A 19870-nucleotide genomic window follows, 5' to 3' on the forward strand; every position below is an offset into this window, starting at 1 on the left:
TCAAGTCCCTTCTTAAAACATACTTTTATAGGAGAGCCTTTCCCGATCTTATTTGACTTTATTTTATCCCTTTTATTTTATTCTATTTTACTTATTTTATATTTATCTTAAACGTGTATTTTAGTCTTTTCAATGTTTTCATGCTTTTATCTTGTATTGTTTTTGTATTATTGTCTCTTGGGTATTATTGTCTTTACACTTGTTAAAGCACTTTGTAACTTGTTTTTGAAAAGTGCTCTACAAATAAAGATTATTATTATAATCTGAGGAAGTTTATTGCATGGCCGTTACTGAAAAGGCACGATCACCCCTTGTTTTAATAGGAGACCATGGGATGGCTGAAAAGGAATTTGTTTGATCTGAGGGTTCTGGAAGAGTTTGGAGATCAGAAATATAAGACAGTCCATGTAATGCCTTTAAAAATAATTAACAGCATCAATTCTATATTTGACTGGTAACCAGTGAAGAGCAGCCAATATTGGTGAGATATGATCACTCTTCCTTGCATCAGTCAACAATCTAGCAGCTGCACTCTGAACAAGCTGCAAGTGTGGTGACGAGTGATGCATTAGGCTTATTTAGAGAGCTGAAATTAATAGTCAACATTTGATTAAAGGTTACACTTTTAATAACTAGTAATTATTAAATTATTTTAAAAAAGTTATTTCTTTAACTAATTATTGCTTCTTAATTGTAAAGACTGCTGATTTTCTTTGATCACAAGCTGAATAGAGTTGTGTGTGGACCGTTGGTCAGACATACCAAGCAAGCTTGATGAAAATAGTTAGTTGAAGCTGTATGTAATCTGACTTAAACGATTGAGAAAACCATATAAATCTGATAAAAAGATTTTTCTTTTTAGGTGACAAGTTTGAGTTGTTGGCTGACTTTGAGGAGGCAGCGGGTTGATCACGGCCACACGCGCACACTTCACACACTGACCTGAAGACCCGTGGTGTCTGTGGGGAGAGGGTCAAACACCTGGAGGAGAAAAGAAACGCACACTGAGGACTCAAAAGGGGCGGAAAGCTTTTTTGCTTTGGACTAGATAACCCCTTGTAAGATTTGTGATTTCAGGATCCAGTTTTTTTTCTCCTGTAGACCGACACACATCCACACAGTGGAAATAAACGGAGAGCATTACAGACTACATGATTTTGGGGGGAAACTTGTACAAAGTTGGACATCCTTGTTTTCAAGGACCGGGATATTGAGCAACTTCTACGGACTCAAAGTGGAAACAGGAAGTATTGTTCAGTTTAGAAACAGAAGTTTAAGTATTGAACAAAGATTATATTGAAGAAACCCCAAGTTCAGATTGCCTTAGTTGTTCTATTTCAGGACTTGAACCGCTTTGATACTTGTTCACATATAATTTTTCTATATTGTGGGCAAGTATATTCATGCATATGAATGCAAATTTCTCTTCATTTTGAAGAGCTCTTGTATAAAAACTTTTTTGTTGTTGTTCTTGTACGTCAGTCACTCTGTTGTTGAAGGGGACCGAACTGCACGTACATGTGTATATGTAAATACTATGAATTGACTTCTGTTGTGAAAGTTTTGGACTTAAGAAGAGAATATTGTTTGTTAATGATTTATTAAGCTTTTTTACTTTTGAAGAGAATTTTTAAAAAGTAAAACCTAAGAGGCAAAAATCTAATACCTTGAGGAAGAAGAAAAAAAACAAAAGCAAGGAAAACAGGAAAAATGGCAACCGCCAGAACAGAAAACGTTGGCCCAGTCGTCATGGGACTGAACAAGCAGAACGGGCAGCTCAGAGGACAGACTAAACCAGCTTCAGTCCAGCCAGCACCCACAACTCACGTAAAGACTTTGGGTGCACCCCAGATCGCAGGTGGAGCCTCCCAGGACGGAGGAGGCATCAAGTTTGGAGATGATTGGAAAAAGAGCCTAAAGCTCCCTCCCAAAGACACCAGGGTCAAAACTTCAGTGAGTATAACTTGAAAACATTTTTTCGATCCTCCTTTTAGCCCTAAAACTACCTTTTTAAGGTCATTCTAACCATTCTGTATCCACTGTAGGATGTGACGTCCACTAAGGGGAATGAATTCGAAGATTACTGTCTCAAAAGAGAACTCCTGATGGGCATCTTTGAGATGGGTTGGGAGAAACCTTCCCCTATCCAGGTATGGTTCATTGTCAAATTTACTTTGCTGTCCAGAAGAACCCAATGTGATATGTTATTGAGAATAGCATTTTTATTGTCTCTGGATGTAATTGTGTATTTCCTTTTCTTGCATATTTTCTGTTTTGTAGATTACAGTAGAGAAATGTATAAAACAACATAATGTCAGTGGTGGATTACAAAAATCTGAATTGTAAATGCAGCTATATGTTAATGACATGTCACACAATAAGACTGAAGACCATATTTGTGTTTCCTTGCAGGAGGAGAGCATTCCCATCGCCCTGTCTGGACGGGATATTCTGGCTCGGGCTAAGAACGGAACAGGGAAAAGTGGAGCCTATCTCATCCCACTGCTGGAGAGAATAGACCTGAAAAAGGACCACATACAGGGTGAGAAGCTGCCTGTAGTTTTAAACGGATGCCTCCCTAATAGAAGCTTTCCTCCCTCGTCCTCCATCCTTAACTTGCATGCACAATTCCTTTTGGTCATCATTTCTCTTCTGTCGCGCTTCCTTCCTCATTTGTGCCCACAGTGTCCCTTTTCTGTAGTCAGTAAGCTGTTTGGCCTTGTTTGTTCTACACGTGAAATCTTTTTTTACTATACACCATATTTCTAACCTGCAAATTTTTATACCCTAGCACTTGTCATGGTGCCAACCCGTGAGCTGGCACTGCAGGTGAGCCAGATCTCGATCCAGATCAGCAAACATCTCGGAGGAGTTAAAGTCATGGCCACCACCGGGGGCACCAACCTGCGAGATGACATCATGCGCCTGGATGAGACTGGTAAGAATCCTCACTGGCCTACTTTGTCCAAAAAGGGCCACTACGCACACAGTTATCACAATATCAGAAATGGGTAAATGTGATCTGCCTGTTGGCTTATGGAGGCCAGCTTGTGTTTCAGAAAGGAGGAGCTTTTCTGATTCTTTTTAAAGGTTGCACTTCAATAAGATTAAACACAAGTGAACAGACAATTAAAAGGATAATTATATTTCAATGTTTGACCCTTTTGTGCAATTGTCATTCTCTCTACATCAGTGCATGTGGTCATTGCCACACCTGGTAGGATCCTGGACTTGATAAAGAAGGGAGTGGCAAAGGTGGATAGAGTCCAGATGATGGTGATGGATGAGGTAAACATGAATAAAAACAATTAAAAATACTAAAACCATTTGTACATATTGTCTAAGGCATCTCATTTTTATCAGGTTTTCTTACAAGCCTGCGTCATTCCATGTTCATCAAAACCAGTTTCGGACTGCAGCTTTGCCTGCTTCATGTTAAATTGTCTCCATTTCCTCTCAGGCGGATAAGCTGCTGTCTCAGGATTTTGTGGTGCTCATCGAGGATATCATCAGCTTCCTGGCCAAGAACAGGCAGATCCTGCTCTACTCTGCAACCTTCCCCATCAGCGTGCAGAAGTTCATGGTGAGTAGTCAGCTAATTGCTGCACCACTCAGCGAACCTGATGGCTCGGGGCCACTTGGCACCACTTGGCTCCAAGACCAAGCTGTTCTAACACTGCGTCCAGACCTGTGTTTGTGTTTTATACTTTTCCTGGGCTGTCTTCCCCTAAATTATTTCAGCTCAGTCACTCGCAGGATTTGATTATTTAGTGTAAAAGTCTTCGACATTGTCCTTTGGAATGTAGTCATGCAGACTACATATGTAAATACTACAAGTTGGACAACAAACCACAAAATCAAACAACACATTTCATATTCAAAGGATGTTCTACATGCTTCTACAGGTTTTTAAATGCACACTTTAAATTATTTGTTCTGTCCCCTTGCTGTAGGCCAAGCACCTCCAGAAACCTTATGAGATAAACCTGATGGAGGAACTGACTCTGAAGGGCATTACTCAGTACTATGCCTACGTCACAGAGAGGCAGAAAGTCCACTGCCTCAACACGCTGTTCTCCAGGGTAACTACCTCAATATTCACCATCGATGTCACACAAAAAACACAAATAGCTTGAGTGGCAAGACGGTACCGCAGAGCATCTAGAGTTTTTGAAAAATCTAGGTTAACATGTAATGTGTAATTTATTAATTCCTCTTTTAACAGTAAATCAGTCAATTTAGGATTTTTTCTTTTTTTCCTTTTTAGCTTCAGATCAACCAGTCGATCATCTTCTGTAACTCCACTCAGAGGGTGGAGCTCTTAGCCAAGAAGATCACTCAGCTGGGCTACTCCTGCTTCTACATCCATGCAAAGATGATGCAGGTGTGTGTGTGCAGAAATGCTTTGCTGCATGATTATTTCAAATTGGATTTGAGTAAAATAAAACTGGGTTTGTAGCCTGGGTTTCCCTGATAGCCGAATGGTGGTTTGATTCCAACTCGGGGCCGAGTCACGTGTCATACCCTGTCTCTCCTCATGTTTCCAGTCTACCTCCATACAGCCCAGCCTGTGTGGATAACTTTTTATATATGATAAAGACCACTGATAAATATATAAAATACAAATAACCATGTAATAAAACATAAACTTAGATTGTTTTGGACCATAGCATTAAAGTATGAATGTTAATTAATGAAGCTGGCTGGTGTCCTGGAGGACTAGAGGTCGTATTTAATCCTCCCTATCTGTTTCTGGGTAAAATGGCCAAAACGATCTTAATGTGGCTTAAAATGTTTTGGTTTTGTCTTTTGTTTATAGCCAGTAGCCTCTTTTGTAGCGTTTTATGTCTTGTTTCTTTTCAGGAATATAGAAACCGTGTGTTCCACGACTTCAGAAATGGACTGTGCAGAAACCTGGTCTGCACTGGTGAGTTTGTTTTCATTTCAAAACGGACCAACTAGTGTTCTCCAGAAAGGCACAAAGGTTATCGGAGATTATAATCCAGTTTTCCACTGTCTTCCGATAGATCTCTTCACCAGAGGTATTGACATACAGGCTGTCAACGTTGTCATCAACTTCGACTTCCCGAAGAACGCTGAAACTTACCTCCATCGTATTGGAAGATCAGGTATGTTTACTCCTTTTGATAATGTGCACTGATTTGTTATATTTACTCTTCATTGTCTCAACTGTTGTAACAGGTTTGGTTTTGAAAAGAAATGCAAAGCTAATTGATGACAAACCTGAACATAAGCAAGAAATACAAGCAGTCAAATAATCTGTAGCTTTTTTTTTTTTTTATGCAATACAAGTTGTTCAAATTGATGCATAAAACAAAGTTATACTAGTTCTTCATAAGACCATAAATGCAGCTCCATCTGCCCTGTTTAGCTTTTCACTATGATAATATATGGACACTACAGGATGCAGAATCTGAATTGGCGTTCATTCTACTATAAATCAGAACCAAAATCTACAGTAAAGCCTGTCTTGTTCAGGAATAAATCAAATGAATACTATGGGTAGGTAGAAGACATCATGGTGAAATTGTATATTAAATATATTCTCTCACTCAGGGAGATTTGGTCACCTGGGCTTGGCCATCAACCTGATCACATCAGAGGACCGCTTCAACCTGAAGGCCATCGAAGACCAGCTGGTGACGGACATCAAGCCCATTCCCGGCAGCATCGACAAGAGCCTCTATGTGGCAGAGTTCCACTCATCCGACGCAGACTGTGATGTGGAGGAGGTTGAGGAGAAACCAGGACGCCAACAGGACAGCACCTAAAACAGGTGAGATGCTTTGAGATCAGACGTTTTATTATGTAAACATATTTCATTATGTTTTCGGGTTGTCGTGAACGCCTGGAAGGAAATTCTTCAAATTTGGAGCAAATGTTGACTTGGACACGAGGACAAACTCATTAGAATTTGGTTGTCAATGTGGCCTCTTGGCCAACACTAAAGAATTGATGAACATATTTCACAGTTGGTCGAACAATGATTTGGTGGCATTTTTGACTCAAAGGTCACTGTGACCTCAAAATGACCTTGACATACATAACTCAATGATTTATGCGGTAATTATGAAAAAACACAGATGTTGACCAGAATACAATGATGAAGTGATGACTTTTTTTACCCGAAAGGTCCGCTTCACGGTCAACATCAGAACTTAGGAACAGAACAGATTGTGACCATTGTTAGCAGTTGGTCAGACGCTGAATAGGTGACACTCGGGCTCAAAGGTCATTGTGACCTCCAAATAGGTTTTTAGCCATAATTTAGAAATGAATTGGGTGAGTCCAGATTTTACACACTTATTGACTGGGATGACGCAAAGACTAACAATGACTTTGACAGCACAGGCTTTTCTCCATCTCGTCCATTCTCCCTTTCACTTTCTGCCGTAATTTGAATTTCGTGTGTTATTGTGATCATGTGCACCGGCCTAATCGTGGCCCTGTCAGTGAGTTTCATGTATAGCTCCTAGAGAAGCTTTGCATCTAAAAACAGAAGCACATCTTTGCAGCTAGGGCTGTCGCAGTAAAGTAATTTCCCCTGCGGTAATATGTTGGGGCTCAACAGCGTGGTATGCGTTATTGCATTTTTCATCAATGAAGTAATTTGTGCAGTGAGGTGAGATCCACAGACACTCTTACTATGCTTTATGGCACCAGAGAGCCGCTTACAGCAGCTTTATGGTTGGAGTAAGCTAGCTGCTGAGTGCTAGTAAACAACATTGCCAAGCAAACTCATTTTTGTAGTTTGACCGTGTCTTTTTCATGCGCAGCGTTAGCTATATCGTCACCTTCTGGCATGTCTATCAAGTCAATTTACATACCGCAGCAACGCACACACGCCTTTGCAGAGCAGAATGGGCTGTCCACAACTAAACACTGTGCTGTAGTAACGTTATAACTAAATTTCCACAGAAAGCAACATGAAAAACAGCTGCAGGCATCCGACACACTCGTTAGTTAGTGAGATTCAAATGAGGCTTACCGCTCAGTTTCTCTCGACTATCCCTCAGTATTACATTAAGTCCAACATTGCCGAGCTGCTAGCCACATAAGCCGCGCAATTTGCTTAATGCCAAATTAGCTAACCTTTAAAATAAACAGTTAAACAAGACAAAACACGGCAACACTTGCAGCTTCCACGTTTGAAGTTAGGTCACGTAGCCCATGGCGATCCGTCCTTGAACTGTTACAGAGCTTGTTACGGTTGTGGAACTTTTGAAGCACTAATTTATTAATTTAACACGCCCTGAAGTGTAAAGTATCAACGTTGCGGTGCTTGCCATCCTCCGCAGTAGGCTTGACCAATAGCGCGGCATCTCAATTTTGCGGTTATCGCAACAGCCCTATTTTTAGCTGTGCACTATAAGAATCCATCTGTACAGTGTAATTAATTGCATGTACCTGTTTAGCAAATACATCTATGATAATCTTTCATTAATCAGTTCAACAATGTATATTCACTGAAATCATATCATCAGTAGCGACTGACTATCTTCCATTGAGTTATTAAATTCCTTCCTGGTATTCACTACCTATATTATTTGAGTACTGTGGCGGGGCAGGGTTGTAGTTGCATGGAAAATGTAAGACCCGTCTTCCTAATGTGAGTTTTGTCTTCCCTCCAGGACAGCAGGACACACGGGGGCTTTTGCACAGACATCAGCGCTTGCTTACAAGCTTCAGGCAACTCTTCAATTTCACACTTCTCACCTGTTCTCAGTCTGTTGAATGGATGTAAAGGCTGTTTATTTTTTGTTTTTAAGCATTTCTTTAGTTTTTCCTCAAAGACAGCTGCCTCATTGTTTTTAATTAATCGAGAAAATTAAACTTCATTGTTTTGCACCAAACTCCACGATGATGCATCCTGTGTATGAGTTTAGCGTATTTTTGCTAATGAGTATCAAAGCTGTTTTGAACCCGTCACCCTCGGAGACAGTTTTAATTGCCAGCAGCAAGGTTGATCTCTTTTTATTGTTACAATGGTGCACTTAACACCAGCCATCGTTCTGTCCACGTACACTGTTGTTGTCACTCAAGTGCCTTACTTACTCCCATGTGTACTCATCCATTCATAGCCTGCTGTTTCTGTCATGCAGCAGAGTACGAGCACAAATTATATGAATTTAATAGTAACCCAAGTTTATTTAAACATCCGTTATGCAAGGGGAAAAGACGCACACTGTCCTGCTGAGAGGTGTGTGTGGAAACACGGCTCAAACATCTTTTAAAAAAACAAACAAAAAAACATCCTGAATGTGAACGTTTAGTTTTAATGTGAACGTTGCAATAAAAAAAGGGCAGCTTTATTTAAATACTGCGTGACTGTTTTTCCCTTTCGCTATGAATAATACATAGGCAGAGTTAATACAAGAAGAGATACAAGTCCCCATACTGATTCATGGATGTTGACCTGCAACCACACAAACGGCATGCGAAACGAATAGCAGCCCCATGCTGTTACATTATGGCTTTTGCTGGTTAGTTTTCCCACAGACAGCTGTCGTCTGGAGGTTCTTTTACATAAAATATCATCATATTGGGCTGGTGAATACTGTAAACCTGTCGTCCACTGTAGCTGGTAAATAAATGGAAAAACTGGTTTCCTGTCCTGTACGCATCTACGGCGCAGGACTAATGCATCAGAGACTGGTTCAGAACAGTTTTGATTACTAAGGTGATGCAAAATTTGAGTATCAATACGTCCAATGATTAAATGGTTTCTCTGGAATTCGGTGCAAAACAAAAGTTAGAATTTTCTGTCATTGTCTTTTTCCCCTACTGCTTCACATACAGTTGAAATACAAGGTGGACTTAATAACGGAGCATTTTGCAAAACCTTTGGTAAAACATTATTTTTGAGCCCCATCATGGAAAAAGTTGGTGAATGTAGTAGTTGCCAATGTGTACTCTCGATAGTCCAGTGGTTGAATGCCAAGATCTTAAGTATATTTGACAGTTGTCCTTTAAATTGCTGCTGTTGCATTAGAAACTGCTCTACAGGTTTTTATGAAAGTGTATACTGGATATGAAATGGTTCCACGGGCCACAGAGCGATGAAACCTGCTCAGTCTATAAAGGCCCACGTTGATCGGCAATTGAACTACGACTAAAATTAGAAGAAAGGGTCAATTTTCTTTCTGCTGCAGCAGCTATATATATATATATATTTTTAATTTTTTCTCCCCCACCACTATGTTTTAAAATTATAAAATGTGAGGATTATCTTTTGTGAGGGGTGGGCTCTGTGTTTGAAAGCAAAATTGTAGCATCTTTGAACAGGCAGCTGTGACTTCTTTTGTTTTTGTCCTCCCCTTTAAAGAGCGTCAGTAATGATAAAAAGAAAAGACATAAAAAAGTATTTTTGCTTTTTAAAATTTATTTTTGATGCTTAAAGCAGTTTGAAGGGGGAGAGTGCTGTGAGGCTCTAGCACTGGGTTACCTCTGGAGGTTTTTTTCGGGGGGGTGGGTTTGCAGCAGCCAAGTGTTTTATCAGATGCTCTCTGGGCGTCTTGGATTGTTCCTTCTCTCTGGTACTTAAAGCAAAGAAAGCTTTTGATTTAAATTTCTTTTTTTTCCTCTTCCCTTTTTAAAAGTACACAAAATACCCTAGTTGGCTTCATGTTTTAAGTGCCAGAGAAAGCATTAAGTTATACAGGAGAGAGTTTCTGGAAAGCGTTGAAGCACTGTGATCTTCTTGAACCTGTTCCATGTTTGTGTGACGGACGATCAAAGTGCTATGATTTGTCTTCAGCAACTCAATCCATTTTCCACTAGGGCAATCTTTATACGAGGTGTTATGAATCATTTTGAGGAAAAAAAATTGTAAATGATTCATTGTTTACACTAATCGTTTACAATTATACAAAAAAAAGAAAATACTTTGCTTCATGGGTGGAGGAGGAGGAGGAGGTAGACTTTGTGTTTCCCTTTTTGTTTTCCTTGAAATAGATTTTCAAGATTTACATTGAAGCAAAACCAAAAAAGGAGAATGTCGTATGAGTGGCACACTTAAATGAGAGGCATTCAGGTGTGTGTGTGTGTGTGTGTGTGTTTGAGTGAGGAGAGGCAGGATATGTGTGGGACTGTTTGAACAATGTGTGTGTGAGAGGTCATGAGATGTATGTTTGTGACAGGCTGAGTTTTGTTAATTGTTAGGTTTACATGCAGCTTCAATTAAACCTTATCTGTGGGGGAAAATAATTGTCCCATGAAGAGTTTGAGGCGGCATGTAAGCATAATTGTTTTGTCTCTTTTTTGTTTCTGGGTGTTTTTGTGTGCAGCCTCGTCTTGTGTTTTTGTTGGCGGTGTATCTTAAATATCAGTATGAGTGTTTAAAATGGTCAGGGATGTGATTTTTTTTTTTTTTTTTTTTTTTTTTTGCCTTTCCATCTCCTGCTTCCTCCAGGAGTTCAAGTTTGTGGACATAAATCTCATTTCTAATGACAACTTTCCACTTTTCAGTTCTTTTTCTATGTTTTGTATCTCTGATCACATCCCTGACAGTTATTCCATGATCTCCTTTGTGATACAAAAAACAGCAGAGTACGCTGCGTCAGATTTATAGCTGAACCTATAAGGTGTAGAATTTTACATGTTATTTTGGAGGAGGTAACATTTAAAAGTATCTCTAGGCTGTTGGGACTAACTAAATAATGTCATCCCAGACTTGTGCCCCTTTTTTTTAAAGAACAACTTCCCTCCATTAAAACTTCATTTTTGCAGCTCCAGCAATCAGTTATAAGATTTTACTCGCCAAAGTAATTGTGGAGATCTCGGAACACACCAACGTCACTAAAAACAGCTGCAAGGTGGTGTTCTTGAAAGCTCAACTCTTAACTTTGGTAAGAACAGTTTCATCATACACATTTGTTCATTTAAGCTCTTCAACATGAATTTGTACATTTTGTGTTGGAGTAAACGTTCATTAGTGGTCACAAAGGAGGTTATGGTGAATGCAGGTATGAATGTTGTGTGATGCGTTTGATTTTTGTCATTTGGTGTTGTCGAGACGTCTTTGTCTGTGTGAGCACTCTGGACTGTGGAGTCAGGAGAGCTGACGGGGGTGGGAGGGATATTTGTCAAACACTTGTTTGAAAAGGGTCATTTAAAAAAAAAAAAAACATTTGAAAAAGGGTGAGGATTTGGGTATAAAATCGCAGCTTTGGGATTCTACAAATTCTATATTAAATGTAAAAAGTCAACACTAGACTTAAAACTAGTATTGCTGGCTGAACTGCCCCTAATATTTCTACTGTGCATTGCTAAATTGAATTGAATCCCTTAATTTGTTACACTAATGCAGACTCACCCACGCTTCAGGTGATTTCACCCAAACTTAATGAAGAACCCAGCAGAATTTATTGTAGTAAGCTGAGGGTTAAGTTACTGCAGGATTTCCCTTGCAATGTGGATATAAAACAGTGGTGTTAAGACTCTAAATTGGCTCTCAAATTCTTTCATTTTAAATGCAGCTGTGGATAAAGTTGCAATCGTATTTGCTATACAACATGGAGGGGAAGGAGTGTTAATACATTTCGATTCTAAATTGGCTTGCAAAAATGTTGGTTCAGTTGATCCCTCATACTTAAAAATATTGTTTTCATTTCATAAACAGTCAGTTTTTGAGTTGTTCAGTCTTCTTTGTACTCATTGGTACCTTGGTGGCCCCGATTCTTACAAAACAATTTCCAGCCCCACGTTCAAGTGAGTTACACCACTTTGGACTTCAGTTGTAAATTGACTCCATGTTTAGGATGTCTGTTCATTTTCCTCCCTCACTGTCCCATGATTTCCTTTTTGTGCCATGAGAACTCGGTAATGATTTTTGGGGGGGTACAGCAAAAAAAAAATGTAATTCTTGCATTGTTCATCTTTTTAATGCTTTTGTTTGTTTTCTTTCCTTACGAAATGCATTGAGAGGCACAAGGGTTTTCAACGACTTGTGTTAATCACTCTGTCCTCTACTGTTGTAACGTGGAAATACATGCAGGGGTTATAAAATTCAATAAATTGAACTTAAATTTATGCTGCCTGGTGTTTTCATTTAGCTTTTCCTATGTTTTATTATATTGAGGTCGTATCTTAGCTGTGGTGTCAGCAGCCAGGTTACATCTATACTTACCTGAACAGAGAGGGATGCAGACAAGTTGGTGTGTAAGCCATTTTTAAAGGACTATTACCAATGTTTTTGTTAAGATATTTACTAGGGGGGGGGGGGAATTAATACAGCATCAGGAACGCCAAGTATACTTGTTTTTTTTTTTTTTTTTTATTGCCATAAAAATAAGCACTAGTAGCTAAATAATAGTGACTAGCAAAATGGAAATGGTTACTAGTAGCTAATGAATAGGTGATATCTGAACTGCTGGCAAAAATGTGCATTTAGTCACTAGTAATTAATCAAATGGTCATTATTAACCAAAAATGAAGTACAAGTATCTAATCAGTTGTTAGCAGTCAAACGGCAATTGTTACTAGTAACTAATAAGTACTTGTAGTTTTTAAAGAGCGACTAATTAGTTTGAAGGAATAAGTGTTAAAACCGGCTTTCCATACTGCCATTTGACCTTGAAGGTATCTTCTACACGCGTTGTGCTGTCTGCCGCCGACGTTACGGCTCTCCGCCAATCAATAACCTCAGACTATCACATCCCGCCCCTCTGGAACGGGCGTCACATCTATTAGCAAATAGTGTTTCAGTATGAGCGTGACATCTCCAACACAAAGCCACGCCTTCGAGTCGTCAAGCACGATAAATGACTGAGAGGTGTTTCGGCCAATCATTTTTGAGGGTCACGGTCCATCATCCAATCATAACGTGTCTTGAGAAAATAGGCGGGCTTTAGGGTCACTCACGTCTTCTTCTTCGGTGCTGCCGGATTCAACTTCCGGTTGTATCGTCCTCTGGAAATCACAACGTGAGTAGCAATCGTTACCAGTGTGCTTTATATAACAAGCGGTTTCACTGGAAACATCAACATATAACATATAAGCTGTTTTTTCGGCAGTTGCCATCTCACAAAACGTCCTTTGATTCCCTTCACCAGCGGTTTGTTAAAGCTGCTCAGTAAAGAGCTAGCAAACGGCGCTAGGGAGCTAGCTTAGCTAACTTTTGCAGCCTGGCTTGTAGGTGAGGGTAACTGTTAGGTTTCATTCAAAGCATTACCTACAGATAATACAGAACGAGGCTAGTGATCATGATGGTCTTACCTATGTACATCACATAACGTTATTGATAGTTATTAGTAGCCGGTTTTTCTTACCTGCTACTATAACTTTATATGAATGAGCATGATCTGTGTGAAAGGTTAAAGGGGCACACCGGTTGTAAATTACACATAGAGATCAGTCTACTCATTATAGGAAGTATTGCTCAGCCTGTGGCCACGGTTGTTTAGTGTCGTCTTCTGTTCTGAGGAAAGCTTTCTAAATACTAAGTGAATAACCCTGATGATATCATGGTATGCTGTGTTCTTGTTAAATGGGAAATGTCTGAAAGCTTGTATATTTCTGACTTGGCTTTTAATGATATAAAAGTGCCTGCTATAATGTCAGTGCACCATCTTATGACGCCTGAAATGAGAAATCTGCAGTCATACAACTGTCTTGAGGTGAATGAGGTGTGTTGAGGTGACCATCTCTCCTTCAGGGCATGAATGCTTCATTGTAGACTAAAGGTCTGCATTAAAAATTGGACATGTGGAGTTTGAAAGACATGGGCATGATCCAGGTATGGAAGGTTTAATGAAAGACTATTGAGTTGCATTATGTGAACTTGAGGATGCAGAATGTGAGGAACCGGATCTACAGCTTTAATGTTATCTCCTGTGTTGATGTACCTGCTGATACTCAGTGACACAAACAGCCAAATGCAGCTTTCATCCCAGTCAGTCACCCTTTCTCTTGCTTTATCCCTTAATTTCTCTCTGGCAGAATGGGCAGTGTTTTGGCTGCCAGCTCCCCAAACCCTCCACCACCAGCCTCTGGCGGTGCTCCCGTCCCAGGGTTGACGGTGCCGCCAGGCTTTGGGATGCCTCCAGTTTCCTCAGTTATCACCCCCAGCGAGGCAGCCTCAGGACATGAGCAGGAAGAGAACTCGTTGCCTAACCCGGGAACATTCGATGAGTGTCATCGCAAGTGCAAAGGTAAATAAAATATACACTAAAATGGAAAATCAGTAAAAATAGAAGACTGGGTAGACATTTCAAGATACACCGTGTTATAAATTACATATAAAGAAAGTTACATAATGTGGTCTGTGAGAACATTATGGAGCTCTGAACATAGCAAATAGAGCCCGACTGAGAAATCATTGTGCCGATATCATCGGCTCGTATGAACTAACTGCAGATAAATCCGTTTCAAGCAGCCGATAAATGTCAGTTAAAGTTCCAGTGTGTTATATTTAGGATCTATTGACAGCAATGCAATATAATATCCATAACTATGTTTTCAGTGGTGTATAAAGAATGAGTCATTTCTATCTACATGGAAGTCACAAAGTTTCTCAAAGTCACCAAGTTTCTGCAGTAGCCCAGATAGACAAACTGCTCTACAGAGCACATTGTCAGTATGTTGAATACTTACGAAGTAGTAGTTGTAGTGCTCGTCGTTTTCATCTGGTTTGTCAGAACAAAGAAGCGACATAAAAATTTGGACAAAGGGAGACCCACACGTAATGTTTAGCACAAGAGCTGACTGAGTGTGTAGGCAACCAATCAATGTGACACACACACCAGCGATCCACACAGCTTTCTCTTGATTTAAGTTAAAACGTTTCAACATTCCTCAGAATGTAAAGACAGATAAGCGGTATGAAAACCTTCCAGCTGTGTTTTCCTCTGCCGTTGTTGCTGCAGTGGTCTGTGTGACGGGAGCAGAGGGCTCTGTGAGCGGGCGGCTGGCCGGCCTCATACGCTCCTCCTGCGGATTGGCACAGGCTTCTCCCGCAGCCACTTGCGGAGCTCCTCAACTCTGAAAATATTCAAGCATATTTTTGTTCCGCCATCACTTCTCGTAAAACTGTCAATATTTGAAATCTACACAGTTGATTTATCACCTCGAAACTTCTCAGAAGTGGATTTAGTGATGAAATAACGTATGAAAATTGTAAAATATAATACTTTCTGCTGCTGGCCTCTGTCCAGGGCGCACAATGAAGCAGTGAATAGTGTCGATTCTCTCTGACCAGTCAGCAGTCTGCTGTGTCTTCACATTACATTTTAGAATCGCCTCAGCTCGCTTGAATCCTCGACGGAGGTGATACGAAAAAAAGTACCTGGTAGCAGCTACAGGTACAACTTTTCCACAATAGAAAACCAAAAGAAGTAGAGTTGAGGCGAGTCAAGCTGGTACTGTGCAGTGGAAAAGGGGCTTTAGTTCAAAGTACTATTTATAACAATATACAAAGTTTAATTTTAAGCTGTGTTATTACATTTAATCTTGCTGAGGTCTGTTAACTACACATAGCAAATGTTAGGAATAATCTTTGTTTATGTTATGTGTTTCTGAAAAGAATGCCTGCAGATTTATTGGAATATTGGATTTTAAAATCCAGAATATCCTAAAAGTGCCTGCAGTGTGAATTTCCTGTGTGTCTTATCTGCATGTGTTTTTGTTCTCAGAGGTTTTCCCCATGCAGATGGAAGGCGTCAGGCTGGTGGTCAACAAGGGCCTTAGTAACCACTTTCAGGTCAGTTTTTACACTAGAAATTTTTACTACACAAATCAGGACTGTTTTTAAGACTAACTGATACACAAAATATATTCTGACTGTGTGATAAGCTCTTTTTTATAAGACTTTAGTCTGGAACACATCCACTGACCTCTCAAAACTGATAATTGATCTACATGTTGGTGCCTTGTTAAACGCAGGTTCATCAGTCTTTTGGTAGTGTGAAAATAAATAAGCAATGATAAAATCAGTTCAACTAAAGAATAAAGAAAGTGAAGTGCAAACGTTTTTAATTGTGTCCTTGTTTTTAAACCCTCCTTAAGGTGAATCACACTGTGCTGCTGAGCACTATGGGAGATTCCACCTACAGGTTTGGTGCTACATACGTTGGATTAAAGCAAGCAGGTCCAGCAGAGGTATGCTGCAGTAAAATCACTGTGAATCTCATCTGACGTTTATATTTTCTTTTATATATGAACTGTGACATAAATGCTCTGCTCTTTTTTTGTTCAGTTTTTTCCGGTCATGGTGGGAGACATGGACAACAGTGGCAGCCTTAACGCGCAGATCATCCACCAGGTCTCCAACAGAATACGATCCAAATTGGCCTTCCAGGTAAAACCAATTTCTTTTAAATCCCTGTTTAAATAACTTTAATACCACTGTAACCTGACCATAGTGTACTAGTATACTTCTTCTATTTTATTTCTTTTTAATTTTCCTGATTTCTCTCAGCATGCATGATGTAAACCGGAGCTAGAGTGATAAATCTGCCTAGCCTTTTCGCAGATAAATTGCATTGGCATATAAAAATTCCATTAAATTTAGATTCAGTTGCCTCATTACAAAGTTTGTCCACCAGGGAGCACTGAAAAGTATTTTCTTTGGTTATATTTTTTTTTACAATGTAAAATGTCTTGATCACAATTCTTAAATAATCAAATTAAACAGATCTTTACCAAAAATGCTTGCATATGTGATGTTATGACGTGACTTGATCAGATTTTTAAAAAAAATCTCTATCAATCTTCAAAATGTAGTCTGGTAAAGTGTTAACTTTGTGAAAATCTGTGATGTCTGCAGACACAACAGCAGAAGTTTGTGAACTGGCAAGGCGATGCTGAGATCCGGGGAGAAGATTTTACTGCAACGATTACTCTCGGAAACCCAGATGTCCTTGTTGGCTCTGGTAGGTCTTCAGTGAGTAATGCTGCATAGAGGATCCTGTCTGCTGAAAAGTTACCGTTTTGTAATCCAACGACTAAAATTGGGTTATGTCTGCAAATGTGTTAGGATAGTTTTTGATTTTCCAAAAGTAGATATCTATGTTGACCAAAACAACCTCATATAATCTTGCTGTTGTCCGCCCATCAGGTATTGTTGTAACACACTACCTCCAGTCCATAACGCCGGCTCTGGCTCTGGGAGGGGAGCTGGTTTACCACCGAAGGCCAGGAGAGGAAGGCGCAGTGATGTCGTTAGTTGGCAGATACACAGGTGAGACATTTTATGTAAGCTGTTGACTGGACTCATAGCTTCTCCTGGATCCTATTTACTCAGACTTAAAGAGGTGGTATTGTGGTTTTTGGCTTTTTCCCTCTCCTTTATTGAGTTGTATATCTTTTTTGTGCATGTAACAACAGGTTTGTAAAGTGAAAAAGCCCAAAGTCCATCTCCCACAGAAAACTCTGCTAGTAGGCTAGTAGTCCTTAACTAGGAACTGTGCATGTGCAACTCCCAACAAAGATCATTTAGAGACGAGATGTATCACTACATAGCTAAAACTAAGCCTTCAACACAGGGTGAGATGAGGAGCTGCAGCAATGTGCAGTATGACAAAAAATATGGTGTTTTTTGAAAATTAAACCATGTAAACCTGTTCTGGTACAACCCCTAAATAAGATTATGAACCTGAAAATGAGCATAATACCACCTCTTTAATGAGACCATATATTTGTTTATTTATTTTTTGTTAAACTAGTATTGACTTGATCTCCCCCTGCACAGGCAGTAACTACATCGCCACTTTGACACTCGGCTCAGCGGGGGCTCATGCTTCATACTATCACAAAGCCAATGAGCAGGTAACTTTGCTGCCTTTTATTTTTCCCATTTGTCAGACTCAGTGTTTAATTTGGTTAGAAGACCACATGGCTGATTATTGAGGCAGTTTTAGGTGAGAGAAAATTCACCTTAGGAATCAATATTTCTTATATTCATATATTTATTTCTCTTTTGAGGAGGACATATGACTTCCTTCAAAAAATGAGTCCAGATGTTCTGTTACTTTAGTATATATGTAGTACTGGCTTTCAAATAGTGTGTGTGTGTGTGTGTGTGTGTGCGTGCAGTAAACCCAACCTCCTTGATAATTACATATGTTTAATGTAAATGCTCCCTGACTGTGTTTTACCTGTTTGTGTATCCTTGCTTATAGCATTTTTCGTGTATCTGCATTCATCATGATCTAACAGTCTGTCTCTTCAACAGTTGCAGGTCGGTGTGGAGTTTGAGGCGAGCACCCGCATGCAAGACACCAGTGTGTCATTCGGCTACCAGCTAGACGTGCCTAAAGCCAATTTACTGTTTAAAGGTACCACGTGTGTGCACTCGATGTCAGGGGAAAAACTTAAATATACAGTGCATTCATTACCACAGCTGTACAAAGACTTTTTTTACCAGCCAAAGGAAAATCTAAATGTTTATTACTTATTATTATATTGTAGGAGTTGATGGATTTACAAGCCTTTGTTAAACAGCAGGTGACTGTATCCTGGATCCTCACTGTGTTTGTAGACAGATAAAATGACCGAACTATTCGTTCAAGAATTGTTACTGTTCCTCGGCGTTGTCTGTGAAATGTCATGCAAATGATGCATATTTGAATTGAAACTGAGTTTTCCAAGAGAGGGAAAAGGGAAAAAATCCTAAGGAGAAGTTGGATATTGCCACAGAAAAATGGCCTATATACAAATGATTTTGTGTTGTTACTTTTTCTTTAGAATGCATTTTTTAAATGACACAGGCATACATATGTGCAGACATGTTTTTATGAAATGTATTGATCTTGATAATTAAACCATCTTCTCCGTCTCCTATTCCTATCCTTTCAGGTTCAGTAGATAGTAACTGGGTCGTTGGTGCAACGTTAGAAAAGAAGTTGCTCCCGCTGCCGCTCTCTCTGGTCCTCTGCACCTTCCTCAACCACCGCAAGAACAAGTTCCAGTGTGGTTTTGGTGTCACTATCGGTTAGACTGACTGAGCCGCAGGTTATCGACCCGCAGACTGACTTCCCAGAACAGACAGACTCACTATGGACAAGCAGATTATACCACGTGCAACACTTGTGTCCCATCACCTCATTCTGTCACTCGACTCTGCCAATATCATGTTATTGGTTTCCCAGACTGTGTCACATCAAATGTTGGTGATTAGAAGGGAATAATGTAAATCCAATGCATTTAATGCTATAAGATGAATTGTCTGATTGATTAGAAGTGTAACATGTGATTGGTCAGGAATTTGGACTGTAGAAAGACGTAACACATTAAGAGACATTACAGAATCACAGAGCTCTTTGTTTGTCACTGAGTTCAGTGCCTGTCCAGTTTTGAATTTTATTCATGTTCTTTTGTTTGTTTTTTTTACTGTAAAGTCTGTCTTGGCGTGCAGTGAATGGATTTGTTGTCATTTGCTTGTTTAAAGGTGATTTATTGGTTAAAGACAAGTTTACCAGCTATCAGGAAGTAGTGTACTGTACCGCATGTCACGTGTACAACCCATCACTTGTTTTGTTGCCTTTTTTTTTATGTTATAAACATATGGAACCGTATATATATGACCTGTGTATATACCTCTTGGAAACGGATAAATAACATTTCTTACAAAAACTGCATGTGTTTGGTCGTTTCCTTCAGTCATCTCGTCTACTTTTCTATCTTTTTTTTTTTTTTTTTTTTTAAGTCAGTCTAACATTTTAAACCACTGATCCAGGTACTGAAAACGGAGAGTAGAAAACCAAACTAAAAACAATTTCAATTTACACAAAAGTGGGGGAAAGACATGAGAAATGTCTCCAGCAACATCTACATGCCATTCATCGTTCCCACAATCTTGACCAGCCATTATCCAGTAAAATGACATTCGGTTACTCCTTCACTGTGAACACTA

At 39.5% G+C, this 19870-nt stretch overlaps 2 protein-coding genes across 4 annotated transcripts in view; both read left to right on the plus strand.

Annotated features, from left to right (window-relative positions):
• LOC123976274 (probable ATP-dependent RNA helicase ddx6) overlaps positions 1–12051 on the plus strand; it is a 14372-nt gene extending 2321 nt beyond the window's left edge. For 2 of the 3 annotated variants that reach the window (XM_046058277.1, XM_046058279.1), the window contains exons 2-13: positions 863–1953; positions 2046–2150; positions 2413–2542; positions 2792–2938; positions 3194–3288; positions 3461–3583; positions 3954–4082; positions 4268–4384; positions 4864–4927; positions 5028–5129; positions 5578–5797; positions 7653–12051. In XM_046058277.1, the coding sequence (XP_045914233.1) occupies positions 1711–1953; positions 2046–2150; positions 2413–2542; positions 2792–2938; positions 3194–3288; positions 3461–3583; positions 3954–4082; positions 4268–4384; positions 4864–4927; positions 5028–5129; positions 5578–5792 (1470 nt within the window). In that variant the 5' untranslated portion in view covers positions 863–1710 and the 3' untranslated portion in view covers positions 5793–5797; positions 7653–12051. The remainder of the gene's footprint in view (positions 1–862; positions 1954–2045; positions 2151–2412; positions 2543–2791; positions 2939–3193; positions 3289–3460; positions 3584–3953; positions 4083–4267; positions 4385–4863; positions 4928–5027; positions 5130–5577; positions 5798–7652) is intronic. The other variant, XM_046058278.1, reaches the window with a different exon arrangement.
• A 768-nt stretch (positions 12052–12819) lies between these two features.
• Positions 12820–19593, plus strand: tomm40l (translocase of outer mitochondrial membrane 40 homolog, like). The gene is made up of 10 exons (XM_046058438.1): positions 12820–12944; positions 13960–14171; positions 15651–15718; positions 16024–16116; positions 16214–16315; positions 16784–16889; positions 17075–17197; positions 17708–17784; positions 18191–18293; positions 18814–19593. The coding sequence occupies exons 2-10, from the start codon at positions 13961–13963 to the stop codon at positions 18951–18953; spliced, it is 1023 nt and encodes a 340-aa protein (XP_045914394.1). The 5' UTR covers positions 12820–12944; position 13960; the 3' UTR covers positions 18954–19593.
• Positions 19594–19870: the final 277 nt, after the last annotated feature.

This window comes from Micropterus dolomieu, linkage group LG09 (genome assembly GCF_021292245.1).
Source record: "Micropterus dolomieu isolate WLL.071019.BEF.003 ecotype Adirondacks linkage group LG09, ASM2129224v1, whole genome shotgun sequence".
NCBI lineage: Eukaryota > Metazoa > Chordata > Actinopteri > Centrarchiformes > Centrarchidae > Micropterus > Micropterus dolomieu.